Consider the following 16,404-nt stretch of genomic DNA (forward strand, 5'->3'; position numbering starts at 1 on the left):
ATTTTATCTCTCTTCCTTATACAGTTAACCAAACCAATGCTAATCCAGTTTTTTAGTGGTTTCAGTTTATGCTTTAGATTGACTTTAGTTTTTGAATTTGTTATATGGTTATTAAGTTTGTCAATAAATTTACCAGTCAAACTCTCTATGTCTGTGTAGTTTACTATATCATTCCATGTTTCGGTTTTTAAATCATCATTAAGTTTTCTATAATTTATTTTTTCAAAAACATTATTCTCATTTGGTTCACAAATGCGGCCCCTGAATCCCAAACAGAGGGATGTTCCAAAATGATCAGTGATATCAATCTTCAATATCGCCCCCAAAACCTCCTCTGATTCGGATGATTCATTCTTATAGAACATGTGATCCAGACATGATATTGAATTATTCTGTACTCTTGTGGGTTTATTTATATATGACTGAAAACCGTTTAAGTGTAGAAGGCTGCAATATTCATTAACTAGATTTGTGTTGAGATTTATGTTGATATTTATGTCACCGACCAAAACAATGTTTTTCTTACTATTTAAATCCTGTAAGCATTGATCAAGGTCCTCAAGAAACTGACCAACCGGCAGTGATGGAGACCTGTATATCGCAAGAATCGTGATATCTTTTTTCAGCCGTGGATCGTGAATATCTAAAATGATACAATTTGCAGATACAAAGTTACTATTTAAAGTTTCAGCTTTCAAATCAATTCTAACAAATATGCAAATTCCATCACACTTATTTAATGTAGCTGGTGAATCAATTTCATAGTATCCATTTAGATTGAAATTGAATTCATGTCTGTCCGTCATCCAAGTCTCCGACAAAACTATCAAATCATACTTCGTTTTACAGTTTTGCAGAAAGCATGAGAATTCATCAAAGTTTCTATTTAGGCTGCGTATATTCAAGTGCAATATATTTAAATACGATTCACAGTTTCCATGAAATTTACTTGAAGGATGGAATTCAAATACATTTTCTATTTCTAATGTTTCATAACAACCATCCTCAACATCTCCACCAAAATCATTCAATAATACCATATGAATGTCCGAAAACAACAACTAATGTATGCAAAAATGGAAATAATGAAAAACAAAATGGGATAAGGAAAAAATATCAGTAGATAAACTAAAATATATGGAATAAGTAGCAGAAGCAAAAAGAAAAAAAAATTATATACATATATAGAGCATCCTGAGCACAGCCGTGCGTCATCTAAAATTTAAGCTAATTCAGCGCAATATTATGAGCATAATACATTGAATAAAATGATTTTCCTTTTCATCAAGCCAGATAGGCGGAATACAATACAAGCTATAAAGACCAACGCTTCGAGGGTTTAGATTCTTATTCAACACAAGACAAAATACCAGATCAAAAACCTTGCATATAATGTTCAATAAATATATTGTCAACATTTATATTTGGTCAGTTTCCTATCCTCCAAGCAATCGAGCTTCAAAGATTAAGATAGCAGATGTAAGAAGGTTGAAATAAGCAAACATCATGTAATCGAAAATAATAAGACAGCCGTTTGGCAGATAAGGCCATGGCACGCTTTGGTCAGTAATATCATTTTTGAAACAATTTCGATAACCGATTTGGGAGAAGTGAAGCCGATAAATATGCACTGCAACAAATACGATTCAGATAAACAAGCGTTCATCAGATTGTAAAGCCTCACTTAATACTCATTTGAATTTCTTCAATAGTTTAATCAATAAAATGTATTCAACTTCCTCTTAAGGCTTGTGCAGTGTGTAATCTAGACGAAGTGATAATAAAAGCATGGAAAATCACATAGAACACACTAAAGTCTATTGAAATGATAAATTATTTGTTAAAGAGAAAATGTTCTTCTACACTACCGTAATGAGACTTTAATTCGTTATTATGAATTTTACCTCGCCACTATGAAACCATATCTGTACTGCTCTTACTTCATAATTCATAACTATGGTTTGAACACTTGTAACATTTATTTATATGAGGATAAGTTGAATTTGATTTTAATATAGTAGACCTAAAAGGTGGTACTATAACTCAATAGGCTACAGTGCTTCCTCGGAAGTACCTAATTTCACATTTCCTCAAATTTCTCTATAATGTTTTGAATCATTTCTAAGCAAAAATTATTTGCGAATTATCTCTTTTAGAATACTCCAGAGATTTTTAAAACCAAAATTTCCCTATCAATTTATTATGAATCCAACAAGAATTCTACTAAAAAAAAATAACATTATATCTGGCTTACTCTCTTATACTCACTTGTTTTAAAAAACAATAATGTGATTACGCAGTGATAAATAATCCTGAGCTCAATTCAACTTTTCTATGAAACTATTCTATTTTATGCAACAATATATTAATCCACCACATGATAGCATCGATCACATAAGAACGAAGTCACTACTATTTTAATGAACATTACTACTTATAATGAACAATATCATTTACCACCAGCAGATGTTATAATTACTTAATAAATACAATTAAATAAATGCCATGAATTTTAAATTGAAAACAAATTTAAATAAATTAAAAATATCAATGTTATTTTCTGTAAATACCGTTCGACTCAATAAAGAGTAATCGGCGACCCCGTCTTATGTTTCATATCGCTCACACCTCATTCATCATGTCCAAGATATTGCAAGGAAAAATCAAAACAATTAAATTAAATGCAGTAATAATATGTGATTGAATATCCGAATATTTTCTCTACTCACAGTTTCTTTAATATTTTAGATGTTAGATGAAGATCTTAAGTCCTTTCAATCTTTCCGTGTCCTAATGTGTTTCAAGTCCTCCTCATCTTTCAGAAGATAAACCGTCTCTCCGTCCTCACCTCTCACCTTCACTCTCCCGACGCGGTCAATCCACAGGCGTCGTACTCCCTTATCTCCAAGTATTTGCCTCGCCTGAGCAAACAACTTTCTTCTTTTTTTGGTGAGGGATTGATTTAGGTATATTGTATTGTTTCCCTGGATGTTGATGTGACTCGTAGTTAAATTTTTGGCTCGGCGGCCACTCAGCAACGCATCAGCATCCGCGCGTCGCACAAAACGAACCACTATCGCCGCTGCTGCTGTTTTTGGTTGATTTCTTCTTTTTGGTAGCCGGTGACACGCATCTATTGAAGAATAGTCTAAATTCACGTTTAGCACCTTTCCAATATTAATAATATGATCCGGAATGTTTTCGTTTTTAATTTCTGGTATACCATGCACTTCAACCGTATTTCGTCGTCCGTACTGATCCAGTTCATCCTGCTGCAGTTCCGTCTCTCTAAGTCTGGCCCTCAACGTCGCATTCTCGCTCTTTAAAGATGAAATCTGCTCCTTTTGCACGATCATGTCCTGTGCGCTTGCCTCCAACATAGCTTTACAAGTATCTATCTCGGCGCTCAGTTTCGTATAGAGTTCATCCTTCATCTTTTCGAGTAGCTGATTCATTTGATCAAGTGTAATTGGGTCTCCCTGCGCTGCTGAACCTGTCGCTACTTGTGGGTTTGATTTGACTGGAGTCGAATCTGACATGGCTCTTTCTCGACGAACTCGTTTAACACATATTGGGCAGCTCCATAATTTATCACTTAGGGTTTCAATATCGTTCTCATCAAGCCCGACACATCCACCGTGAAACAGGCCCTGACAGTTCGAGCAACGAATTTTCGATTTTGATGTTCGCACCACCTGTTGACTGCAAATCCCACACGAGCTCATTTTGCAATGATTTTAACTTTTAGAAAATACTTGGACCGCACGATATAGGTAGATGTTATTTGAGTTTTAAACTATACGAAATAAACTGCACGGCTGTTAACAGGAATAAACTCTCAACAAATCATACCGGTAGTTTACTGTGTTGACGGAAGAAGATAAGATTAGGAGCTCCGAATTTACGTCCGTTCGCTTCAAGCTCTGAACAACAACTGGAAAGAATATTAAAAATATTCTCCCCACTAGCTCTCTATCAAAACGTTAGTTTAATTAATTAAACTAAGAATTTATTTATTAATGGAAATATGTAAAAGTTTTAATTAATATAAATATTTAAGAGAAATAAAAACAGAAAATTGATAGAGTAGAATAATTATATAGATAGGTATAGTTATATAGGTATTAATTATTAATCAATAATTATTGATTAATAAAATGAAGTAGGCTGAAAGTAGATCAGGGTAATCAACTTTCAGTAATATAGAGCAGTATGCAGTGGATAATTAAAATAACATGAGTTTATATTATATATATATATATATATATATATATATATATATATATATATATAAATTCATTCTATAACAGGTTTAAAGGTTTGTATTTGTGGGATGGGTGGGGGATGGTTGTCATGTGATCGTTCTAGGGCCGGACAGTTTCAGTCATTTGTTCCAAAAGATGGTTTTTTAAAGTCAGGATGAAGCTCGCTCGGCTCTTCGGCTCTTGATGGACCTGATAGAAACAGGAAGTGCATTCCATGCACGACAGGCACTGACTAAGAAGGATTTTGTGAAAATAGTAGTTCGATGATTGGGTATCCTTAAAGTACTTTTTCCGGCTCTAGTATGTGAAGCATCTATCCTCCTACCTTCAGAGACACATTTGAAATCATCTTTAAAATAGTTCGGATTACCGTATTTCAAGGTATCTCTAACAAGCTTGACTATTCGAAAAAGCCTTTGATTGGAAAGCTTTAATGTTCAACTAGCAATGTGGGCTGGAGTGATATGATCATGGCATTGGAGAGAGTAGACAAAACGTAGACAATAATTTTGGCACCGCTGTAATTTATCATTCAGAGTGACTTGGATATCATTAAGAACAGAATTACAATACATTAAATGTGGGAAGATGAGAGATTGAACCAATAATAATGTTTCTAGGGAGAATATCGTGCATTTTCTTTAATGAATGCATGGCTGAGAATACCTTTTTACAAGTTTTGTTCACTTGTTCTGACCAGTCAAGAGTATTATCCATAATAATGCCTAAATTTTCAACTGAGCTACAGTAAGGAATGTCATTACCATCCATACTAATTTTGTGAATCGATTCAAGGTCAATATTGTTTATAAGACAAGAATATCTAATTATAATGGGTTGTGTTTTGATGGGATTAAGCTTGAGGCCATTTTTCTTTGTCCATTCCACTATCGAATCGATATCCTGATTAATTATTCCAACTGTTTCATTAATTTTTGTTATGGGACAGCTTGAATAGATTTGAAGGTCGTCTGCATAAGTATAGAAACTGGAGAATTTGATAATGGAAGAAAGGTCATCAGCATACAAAGTGAAGATGAGAGGGCCTAAAATTGAACCTTGTGGTACTCCATGCATAACGTTTTTCCAAGTAGACTTTTTGTCACCGACAGATACACATTGTTTCCGACCTAATGGATAGGATTTAAACCAAACTAACAAGTTGTGACTGAAACCAAGAATAGCCAACTTATTCAGAAGGACTGTATGATCAACAGTATCAAATGCTTTAGAAAAATCAAATAGGGTGAGGATGGTGCATTCTCTTTGGTCCATAGCTGACCTTACACGAAGCAGAGCTGTCTCAGTTGAATTGAATTTTCTAAAGCCTGATTGAAAGTTATGAAGCTTACTATTGTTGTCTAGAAATTTCATAACTTGAGCAAGAATGAGTCTTTCCAGCACTTTGGACAATGCAGGTGAATACTGATTGGTCTAGAATCTTCAACTTTATTGGGTGATGGAACTTTATTTAGAGGGCGAACCAGAGCAAACTTCCAGTTTTCAGGGGAATTGCCTTCTTCAAGTGACTTGTTGAAAATGTATGTAATGGTTGGTAAAACAGCAAATAACATCTTCTTGATGAATGTAATAGGAATTTTGTCTACACCCGTAGCATTACTATGAATAAGTTGAATTGCTCTGAAAGTGTCTTCTTCTGAGATTGGATGAAAATGAAATTGATCAGTAATTTATTGGTAAATCTAAGTTTGTAAGTTTGCTCTCCAAGATCATTGATATGATTAGCAATGACAACTTCGTCGTGTTGGTTAGAGTGTGAAACGAAATGGTCATTTATATTGTTCAATGGTAAGTCAATTAGTGGATTTGATTCCTGTTTGCCAAGCCGAATTCTTTCATTCCCTGCCAAAGTGATTTAGAGTCTTGTCTATCGTTTGTCATAAACGAATTCAAGTACCTAATCTTTGAGTTCTGTAATTCCTGGTCAACTCTATTTCTAAGGCTCCTATACTCTATCAAACTGTCCAAGTCAAATGTCTTTTTAAATTTTCTATGTGCTTTGTCTCTACGTCCCGTCAACTTGAGTATGTCTTCAGTCATCCACGGTACTCGTCGTTTTCTATTAATCATCCTTGTCACATAAGGTGCATGTTTGTCATACAAAGTCAGAGTCCAATTCTCGAATATCTTGACCATGTCATCAACTGAGGGTAACGCTTCAATTTGATGCCATGGAGTCTGAGCCACATCAGTCAGGAAGGCGGCTTCATCAAAGTTTTTGAAGTCTCTATAAGTGATAATTCTCTGTTCTGGCTTAGGTATCTTATGAGAAAGTACACAGTAGATCAAATCATGTCCAGAAATAGCTGGGACTGGGATTGGCCTGCTGAACAACCTCATTAGGATCACTAACAATGAGAAGGTCAATGAGTGCGTCAGATTCATTAGTATGATGAGCTGGATCGAGAGGTAAAATAGTCATGTTTAGGCATTGGAAAATAGTAGTCAGTTGAAAGTAGTCAAAGTTATGATTTGTCATGTTCAAGTCGGTGTTCATATCCCCCATAACTAGTAACGGCTATAACAAGTCATAAGAGAAAGCAAGGCATTTTCGAAATCTGTAAAATGACCTATTTTTGGTGGGCGATAACAGATACCAACGAGTGATTCATCAGTACTAAGGATAAGGATAATTCAAGTAGCATAAACTCTGGTCTGGAACAATACTCTTGTTTAGATGTGATTAAAACTTTTGTTTTGATATCATCTTTCACATAAATTGCTGCACCCCACAACCTTCATTTAATCTATCATTCCGGAAAAGATTATATCCAGGTAATGCAACAAAATTTGATGAAATACTAGGCTTCAAAAATGATTCGGAATTCCAATTATATTGAAGTCCTGAAAACGGAAGATTGCTCTGAGTTCATCAATGTAGCAGCTGAGGGATTGGACGTTAAGGTGAGCAGCCTTGAAAAGTTTCTTGGAAGAGTGGAGCTTATTTGCTAGAAACATACCTGCGTCATTATTACTATTATTGAAATAATGTACCTACTTGAGGGCGAGCGAGCTGACATGTCAGTGAGAGGCATCATGAAGCAGCAGACCATCGTGAAACGACCTCAGAATGACACATGATGGGGAAAATGGGGATGAAACTGATAAAACATAACCTGAATGAAAAAGTCTCTTGATTCAAGTGCATCCTGTATGCCTTGACAGTTCGGCTCCCTTCACTATTTAAAAAAACTAGTTCAAAAAATTCACTAAACACATCAATAAGATGTAGATGTTGTGATCTGTGGAGTTACGGTGATGAATAATCCTAATGGTGAATAAGATGAAGATTGAGGAAGAACTGGTAGTGGGAGATCTAGTCCAAGTTGAGATAGAGCGAGTAGGTATCCAGTAGTGGAAGAATCGATTCCGAGTGGAGGTAGAGCGAGAAGGTATCCAGTAGTGAAGATCAAGTCGAAGTGAAGATTGTGCTAGTAGGAATACAGTAGGGGGAAGATCGAGTCCAAGTGGTGACGGAGAGAGATGGAATCCAGTAGTGGAAGATCGTGTTCAAGGTGGAGATAGAGCGAGATGGGATCCATCAAAAACTGCAAATGAGAAGAAAAAGCCAGCAGAAAAACGAAAAATCTTTAAAGAAAGTTATCAATTGTAAAGATACATAATACAACTGATAATGAATAATATTTGCATAAAATGAAAAAGGAATAGTATGATTTAATGTGAGAAAGAACCGAATATCAAATATGGATATTAGTGGAAAGTAATCAGATAGAAAGAGAAATAATAGAGATAGAAGAGAAAAAACATATGAGCATGTTGAATAGCTAGTGGGGAAATAATGATAATAATGGGGGAGAAGATAAGAAAAAGAAGGAATGTGCACAATTGAGAAGGAATTATGAAACTGAACTATAGAATGAGAAATAGAACATTGTATTGTGATCTTGAATTAATCAAGGAAAGAAGAAGAAGAAGAAAAGAGAAAGAAAGAGAAGGAGAAGAAGAAGAGGAAGGAGACGAAGAAGAATAGAAAAGAATAATAATCATCATTGCAAAAATCAAGAAATGGGAAAGAGAAATAAGAAGTAGAGGAGATGCTTGAGAAAGAGCTAGATTATTTCAGATGAGATTTAAATAGGATTGAACAGTGAAGTTTAAAAAATATTATATAGTTTTAGAAGTATAATTGACAATTGGGAGTTGCAATAACGATAAAAGTAGTAAATTGAGTACTGTTATATTTTAGTGATGAATGTCTAAGATAACGTTAAATGAAACACAGCCCCTTTATAAGCATATGGACAGACTACCCACCCCTCTGTTCCATCATAACTCTTCACACATTAGCTTTTATTGTTCGAGCTGTGGCAATAGTAGAAGATATCATTATGTACACCTAATATAGAAGAGATTACCATCTATACATATAGATTACATCTATATCTATAATGTATGTTAATCATCCAATTTATTTGAAATTCAGCATTCGAAAATAATTATTAATTATGGAAATAATTTTGGTAAGAGATGTAATTATTAAAAAGAATAGAGATAATGATTTTCTTAGTACCCTCTGGAGTAGAGTAGATGATGCATTGAACGTAGTTTTGGGAATTAATATCAAGATAAATAATTATTAATCAGTATTAACAAATGTGGATCTCTTCAGTTTGAAATAATTGCCTCATATATAATCATAAATAGCAGTGGAAAGATTCATTATAGAACAGAAAGCCAGCTTATGAAAAATGCCAAGGTATATCTACTGTGAAATCTATTAATACGAATTTCCTATTATGTAGTGAAGGGCACCTTAGTCATCGAATCCTGAAATGATTTAATTACCTCTATTTTTTGAAGGTCGGTCATCCTCTCGACTGTGTGGACCCTCATGGATCCTCCCTCACCGATAGAGATCTTAATCCTCCCATCAGATGACCAGACATCCTGTGCCCATGCTGGTCGGCTGCAGCATTGAGGATCTTGAGACGCTCCACAGTCAGATCCTCGCAAATGGTGACGCTTGAACCCTTCAGCTTCCTCTTAGCGTCGAAGATCATCTTCCTGGTCCGGTAGCTGCAGAGTCGAACTATGTTTCTGATTTTTTTATTATTTTCATTTTTTCCAGGAATCAGCCATCAACACCAGCTACAACAACAATAATCGACATCGATTGTGAAGATGAACCTCTCGAATAGATAAGAATATAGTAGTAGTGACAGAATAGATTATAAAACGTGTCTACATGTTCAATTTACTGACATCATAAACAATAAATTAGAAATTGATTATAATTACGGTTTTTAATTGAATAATCAATCCCTGAAACCTCGATATTGTTGAAAATATAAATTGAAATTCACAAAATTGCAAAAATTTATTTATAATATATTTTTTTAAATTGTGAAATGAGGTTACAGTTACACTATTAGCAAGTTTGCTCATATAAGCGCTTTCAAGCTGGTAGTGAAAACTCACAGGTAAAATCAGAATCTGGTAACATGCATAGAACACCTTATGACATGCACAGAGAGAATAAAATGATCCATGAATAATGCAGAGTTAGTTCCATTCTCTCCGAGCACATCATAACGTGTGTTTCATCCATTTGAAAAAAAAAATGTTTTTCACCTGTAAGTTGGAACTAGGTACCAGCTTGAAAGTGCTTATTTGAGCAAGCTTGCACATAGTATAACTGTACCCTTATGTTCTCACAATATTGTAAAATAGTGTCAAAAATTTTTGTACAAAATTGTGGAATAATGTTCTCACAATACTGTGGAATAATTTTCTCACAATATTATGAGATAATTTTTCCCCAGTTCGGCACATAATTACTATATATATGCTACTGAAAACCATCATAAGATGGTAGTTTGTTCAGAAAGAACAATGTTGAAATCAATATTTTGAGGTAAGGTTAGGTTAGGTCGGAAGAAGTTACTAGTAACTGTAGTTAGCTACAGTTCATTGTCTACAATCATATGGATCTGCTAACTTATTGATCACAGAGCTCGAAAGGCAGAAACACACTTATTCACAAATATGCTATGTAATACATTATAAGATAGATTAATAAAACAAAATAAAACTTGTAGCACCCTTTATTTATTGAAAAACTTAAAATAATTGAACAACTAGTTTCGGTTTACCTAGGTTTTAAGTTTTTTAATAAATAAAGGGTGCTACAAGTTTTATTCTGTTTTATTAATTTAAAAGCAGCCCATCTCAATAAGTGTTTTATTATAAGATAGCAACACTAAAGGGGATATAAGTGAATTAGCCATATTATTCAATGCAGCTTTATCTTGAAAACAATTTCCTCTACCTCTTTTCAAAACAGACAATAAAAAACCCTTGTGTACTAACATTTTTCACACAATTGAAGATTAAAACGGCGGCGAGTGGCTGTGTCCTAGGATACTTCACAGAGAGAAGTGTGTGGCTGTACTGCAATGTCTAAAACGCTAGATTCTAGAACAGTAATAACTGAAAAGGAGATGTGTCTTGTATGGCTCTTGACTGAACACTGATGGTCCCCCACTGTTGTGCACATCATATATGCACTCCAGAGTAGGTGGGAGGTCTCCTGATTTATTTTTATCCATTTTCGATTTAATTTTACTCTTTTATGAACATTTGAACATTCAAACATTGGAACATTTAAACATTTAAACATTCAAACATTTAAATAAGTTATTCTATGTCACAGCGCCTATACAGTAGAAAACAGTGCAAGTGCCAAACGACATTCGAACTAGTTGCTATACATGATGACAGAGTGCAGCACATACAACTCCACATTGAATTTTTGTAGAGAATCATACAAGTGGCCGTTGATTTGTGTGGCAGTAGTTCCAAATTCGGACAGCTGAGCAAGATCAAACGACAAAGCACGTTTCTTGTTTCTCGTTTCCGGTAGTGCATTGTGATGATTGCAATTTATTAGATTAATAACAATGGAAGAATTATCATTGTCAAAGCGTAAATCTCAAGAAAATAATAAAAAATTGAGGTTGCAGGGAAAGCCATACTCAACTTCAAAAGGCATTCGAAAACCAGGAAAACAGTTACCACCTGATGAAGTAAGTGAATTTCTTTAATATTTCATCTCAAAAGACATGCATATCATACGGCAATATTGAAATTTTATTATCTAATATTGTACAATACGGTACTAATAACTCTTTAAATAAATTTAAATTGAAGCTCACAGTCCATTACACTGTACAGTTGGGCATTGATTATTATAGCTGGTTTAAGCTCAACTCAGCATAAATGTGAATGGATAGGAACCCTTACTGACAAAATATTTCTAGCCCAACTTACAGAATAAAAATATCAACAATGTAAAAAAGCTTCGGTTCTTATAATAGATAATGGATTGTAATACAGTAGCTGAGGTTACTCAATATTGATATTTGACATTCTGTAGAATTTTTAAACTAACTAATCTGACCTGAATTCAATATATCAAAATTTAAAAAAATATGAATATAAGGTAACCTCAACTACTGTACTGCAGCCGAATAATGCCAATATATTGATAAAAAACAGTTGAATCTACATTTCAGTTGACACTATACCTTACTAGAAATAGACAACACATATGAATGGAATACATCAAGGTGAACCTAATGGAGTTGTCTGCAATATATTGTAGAATTTAATTGAATTATTTATCTTTATTTTGTTGTTTCATTCTTCATAATACTTTATTATGCTTTCTAAAAAGTATAAGATCCTTCTGAATAGTAAGTAGGTTACTAATGAAAATTTGAATTTATTATGTTACAGGCTACTTGCAAGTGTAAATATAAATGCAGACAACTTACTAAAGAGGCCAAGGAGATGCTATTCATTGAACTATATCGACTTTCAGAAAAACAGCAGGGGACATACCTTATGAATCGGGTGGAAATAGTTCCAGTTTCTAGGAGGCGGCATGGAAAATATGAAGATCCTACAGAGAGTAAGCGACAATCAACAATGATATATACTGTTCCTACCGGTACTGGCCTCATACAAACAGGTATGTGCCAAGACCTTCAAATACATATTCGGATTAACAAACAGTAGATTGCAGACACTCAACACTAAGAAGAAATTAGGAGATGTTGCATACAGTGACAAGAGAGGAAAGAACCCTAACTCGCACAAGCACACAGAAAATTTACTGAGGAAGACTGCAGCTTGATTCGAAAACATATTGATAGTTCCCAAGAGAAGAAAGCCACTATGGAAGACAAAAAAGTGCAAAGGAGTACCTTTCTTCTGATTTAAATTACCATAGGATGTATTGTGCATTCAAAGATCTTCATCCAGAATCCAAAGTATCTTATCGATATTACCAAAAAGTATTCAAAAAATACTATCGCAAGTTGGCTTTTGGCACTCCAAAGACTGATATATGTAGGGTTTGTGACAGGTCGAATGCGAGGATAAATTATGTAACAAGACTACCCGTGAGCACTTTTCTCTTCGAACTGAGCTTACCTTACATCAAAAAAAAGCTCAGAATGCACTCATGTTGATGAATAACAGAATGAATGAGTCGCAATTGCCCCAGAGTAATATTGTTGTGTTTCGATTGACATGCAGCAGGTGTCATTTTGTCCCACCCTAACTCACAGCAGTGACATGCTTTATAAACGGCAGTTATCCAATTACAACCTATGTGTCCATATTGGTGACACTGGAAACAGTTATATGTGTATGTGGGATGAGGGAATTTCAGGTCGTGGGGGTAACGAAGTATGTTCTTGCTTCCTCAAAGTTTTGCAGCATGAACAGTTCTCAACAAAGAAAAATGTGAAAACTGCGGTGTGATAACTGCGTCGGACAAAATAAAAATAGAATGTTGCTGATGGCAGCAATCTATTTAGTTGCTAAAGGATGTTTTGATAGAATCAATATAAAATTTCTTATATCTGGCCACAGTTATATGCCATGTGACAGGGATTTTGGCCTTATAGGAAGAAGAAAACGACACTGTAAATCAATGATGTGAATCTGACTGTAAATCACTGTAAATCAATTCAAGAAGTAGTAAGAACAACAAGAATAACTAAACCGTTTAAAGTTATACAAATGAGTGAAGAAGATTTTTTCAATATCTCATCTGTTTCTGATTCTTTCATCAATTCAAAATTCCATATACTAAAGTTCAGTGGATCCGCATTTGTAATGAAAATCTTCCAAAAATGTTAACAAGAAATAAACTTAATGAAATAGAGGACTGGAAAATTGAAACAGTATTCAAAAAGGGCAAAACTCTTGATCATGTTGCAAGTTTAAGCAGCCTACCGAGGTTGACTATGACGAATAGTGTGAGTGGTGAAAAGAAAAAAGACTTACTTTCAATGTTGGAGTTTATGGAGGAGAAATATCACTCATTTTATAACAATTTGTGTGAATAGACACTGTTCATTTCCATATTACAAAAATTGGACTTATATTGTTTTCAACGAAAATGAACATGACATTGTATTATTTTCAAAACTTGCTTCATAAAATATTTTTTAAGGTTAATTCTGTTGTATTGTAAAAAAATAAATATGTTAGATAAGTCAGTAAGAGTGTATAATTAAATAAAAAAATACCTGTTAGTGAAAAAATATATTCTGTTAGTGTTTAAATTGTTTTTTAGCTCTGATGAGAAATTTCCATTTTGGCACTTATACGATTTTCTATTTTCACTCCTCTTGTTATCATATTCTTTAATTTTCATAAGTTTTGGAATTTTGGATTCTCTGTTTGTCTTATTTTTACTTTTTTCATAAGTATTTGATATCTTTGTATTTTTCATTTTTGAATTAGGTAGTATTTTGTTGTTTTGTATTATTTATTATTGCATAAGTATGTACTATTTTTATCATTATTTTTCTCTTTCCATTTGTTTCTGTACAAGTTTTATTGTTAAGAAGACAAATTTGGGGAAACCCGTTGGCTCCATTGTGAATAAATAAATAAATGAACTATTGATTGCGTGCAATAACGCATGCAATAAATAACTGAAATAACAAGTATTGTCTCTCGAACTTTCTCTGCTTTGAACTTGGGCTGTCCTGTTGCCAGTATGTCTTGAGGGAGATTAGCTTTTGATGTTAGCATTTTTGATACACTAATCTCAACAGCCATTAGCCGTTTTCACACTGATATCTCGCTGACACGACATACAGACAGGATTCACTCTGATGGACAGTATAAAAGGATGCTGCGGTTCATAACTGCGCGCGGTCTACTGTTCACAGAACTACTGGTTATTGTTTGTTTTATAATTGAAAGTCTGCACTTTATTGTCCTCGTCTTAGTGAGCGAATAGGCGAATGTTGGCAGTGAGCTTCCAAGTGAGAAGAAAGACACGAAAGACGAAGACAAAAAATAGGCGAGAGTCTTCTGCCAAATAATAACATTCTTTAAATGGATGGAAAAATTACAGAAATAGCATGCAAATAATTCCAGCTGACTGATGAATGATAAATCAAAACCCTTTTTTTTCATATGCACTTTCAATGTTATTTTTATATCCTGAAAAAGGACGAAGGAGTCTATTTTGTTATCCTAAGAACTTGACCTGTGAAATGGTTCTAAAAGAACTCGTGTTCAAAATTTAAAGCTGATTGATTAATTCTGTCTGAAGTTCTTGTCGAACATACAGACTGAAAACGACTTTCGGCTCTAGTCGAAGTGAGAACTTCGCTAACGCTCGTCCAATAAAATAATATTAATTGTTCATCCATGTCAGCTATTCCGATAATATTTGAAAATGTTAAACACAACGAATTTCATAGAGTTTCAACCTTTTTCAGTAAATGGTGTTTCATTGAATGATGATATAAATATGGTAGGCAAAGCAGGAAGACCTGTATACCAGAAGATGGTGGATCCTAAGGTAAAAGAATCATCACAGTTTCTCTCTCCTTGAGAAAGATTGGTATGACTCTGAATGGCGAGGTCATTCATGGAGACGTTCATGATGCTGATCAAAGAACAGAGTTTTCTACCCAACAATTTCAAATTCCTATTCTGAAAATACATTATTCCAATAATAGAGCAACTATATAACAATGTATTGGAAAATTTGTGATATTTTCAAAGAGGCATTCAAATCATATCTTATTAATTTTTTTGAAAGAAACAAATGAGGACAGGTTTGTGGAAAAATGTATCCTATCAGATTCCCTTCAATTATTACATAGATAAAATCCCAATTCAAAAGTTTTACCCAATTGAAACATTCATCTTTTTATTTTCCATAATACTCAACATAATCAACCGCTTCTGAATAAAGACTGATACAAGATAAAAAGATGACTTTGAATTCAAACTTTGTACAATTTAATCTTATAGAAGCTTGGTTAGTTATCTGATACATCTTCAACGTTTTTCCAATTATAAATTCAGCAGTTTTTCGACAGATTAGATTGATCATACAGTCAAATATCTGCTACGTCAAATTTATTTCGTTTCAACACTCATTGACATTCAAATAATTCAGATTTTCAAAAATCAACCTTATATATTCATAATGAGCTTGAATTCAGTTTTTCTCAAGTTGAGATATGAATTCAAGCAATAAGCGTTATTCTCATATCAATGTATCAGAAAAGCTTTGATAAGAACGCTTGGGAGGAGTGAGGTTAACTACACTTTTTCCAATTGTATTTGAGAAAGTATCAAGTTAATTGTATTTGAGAATAGTCACTTATAATTGAGAGAATGCCATAAATGTAGATAGAATAGTCAATCGTATTTGGGAAGTCATCACATGTAATTGAGATAGTGAATTATATTTGAGAAATCGTTCACTGTAAATGAGAAGATATCAATTGAAAATGAGAAAATTCTCCAATTTGCATGTCGTGACTTTTCTGTAGGCTACAGTACATGTTGATTTGAGCAGGAAAGGATACACAGTATTCCAATTACTACCATAGGCTTTGCATGGGGGCCAATGAATATTTTCAATGGTGAAAGTATTTCCCCTGTACTGTTCACGAATGATTTATGAGTACATTTCTATGTATGTTCTGGCAACGCGAATTTTGTCTCCAAACGTTTTATAAAATATTGCACTTGATTAAGATCAAATTATCTATGTTCACGGCGCAATTGAACTTTATCATCATCAATTGCATCTCTTGATCAACAAATT

The 16,404-nt window shown here is 33.9% G+C and overlaps 2 protein-coding genes across 2 annotated transcripts in view; both read left to right on the forward strand.

Annotated features, from left to right (window-relative positions):
- LOC111052429 overlaps positions 1 to 15,183 on the forward strand; it is a 48,598-nt gene extending 33,415 nt beyond the window's left edge. The window contains exon 2 of the mRNA XM_039435368.1: positions 15,059 to 15,183. Within this exon, the coding sequence (XP_039291302.1) occupies positions 15,059 to 15,174 (116 nt within the window). The 3' untranslated portion in view covers positions 15,175 to 15,183. The remainder of the gene's footprint in view (positions 1 to 15,058) is intronic.
- On the forward strand, positions 11,129 to 12,444 carry LOC120352987. The gene is made up of 2 exons (XM_039435363.1): positions 11,129 to 11,332; positions 12,045 to 12,444. Exons 1-2 carry the CDS (start codon positions 11,207 to 11,209, stop codon positions 12,324 to 12,326), a joined length of 408 nt encoding a protein of 135 aa, XP_039291297.1. The 5' UTR covers positions 11,129 to 11,206; the 3' UTR covers positions 12,327 to 12,444.
- Positions 15,184 to 16,404: the final 1,221 nt, after the last annotated feature.

This window comes from Nilaparvata lugens, chromosome 9, assembly GCF_014356525.2.
Source record: "Nilaparvata lugens isolate BPH chromosome 9, ASM1435652v1, whole genome shotgun sequence".
NCBI lineage: Eukaryota > Metazoa > Arthropoda > Insecta > Hemiptera > Delphacidae > Nilaparvata > Nilaparvata lugens.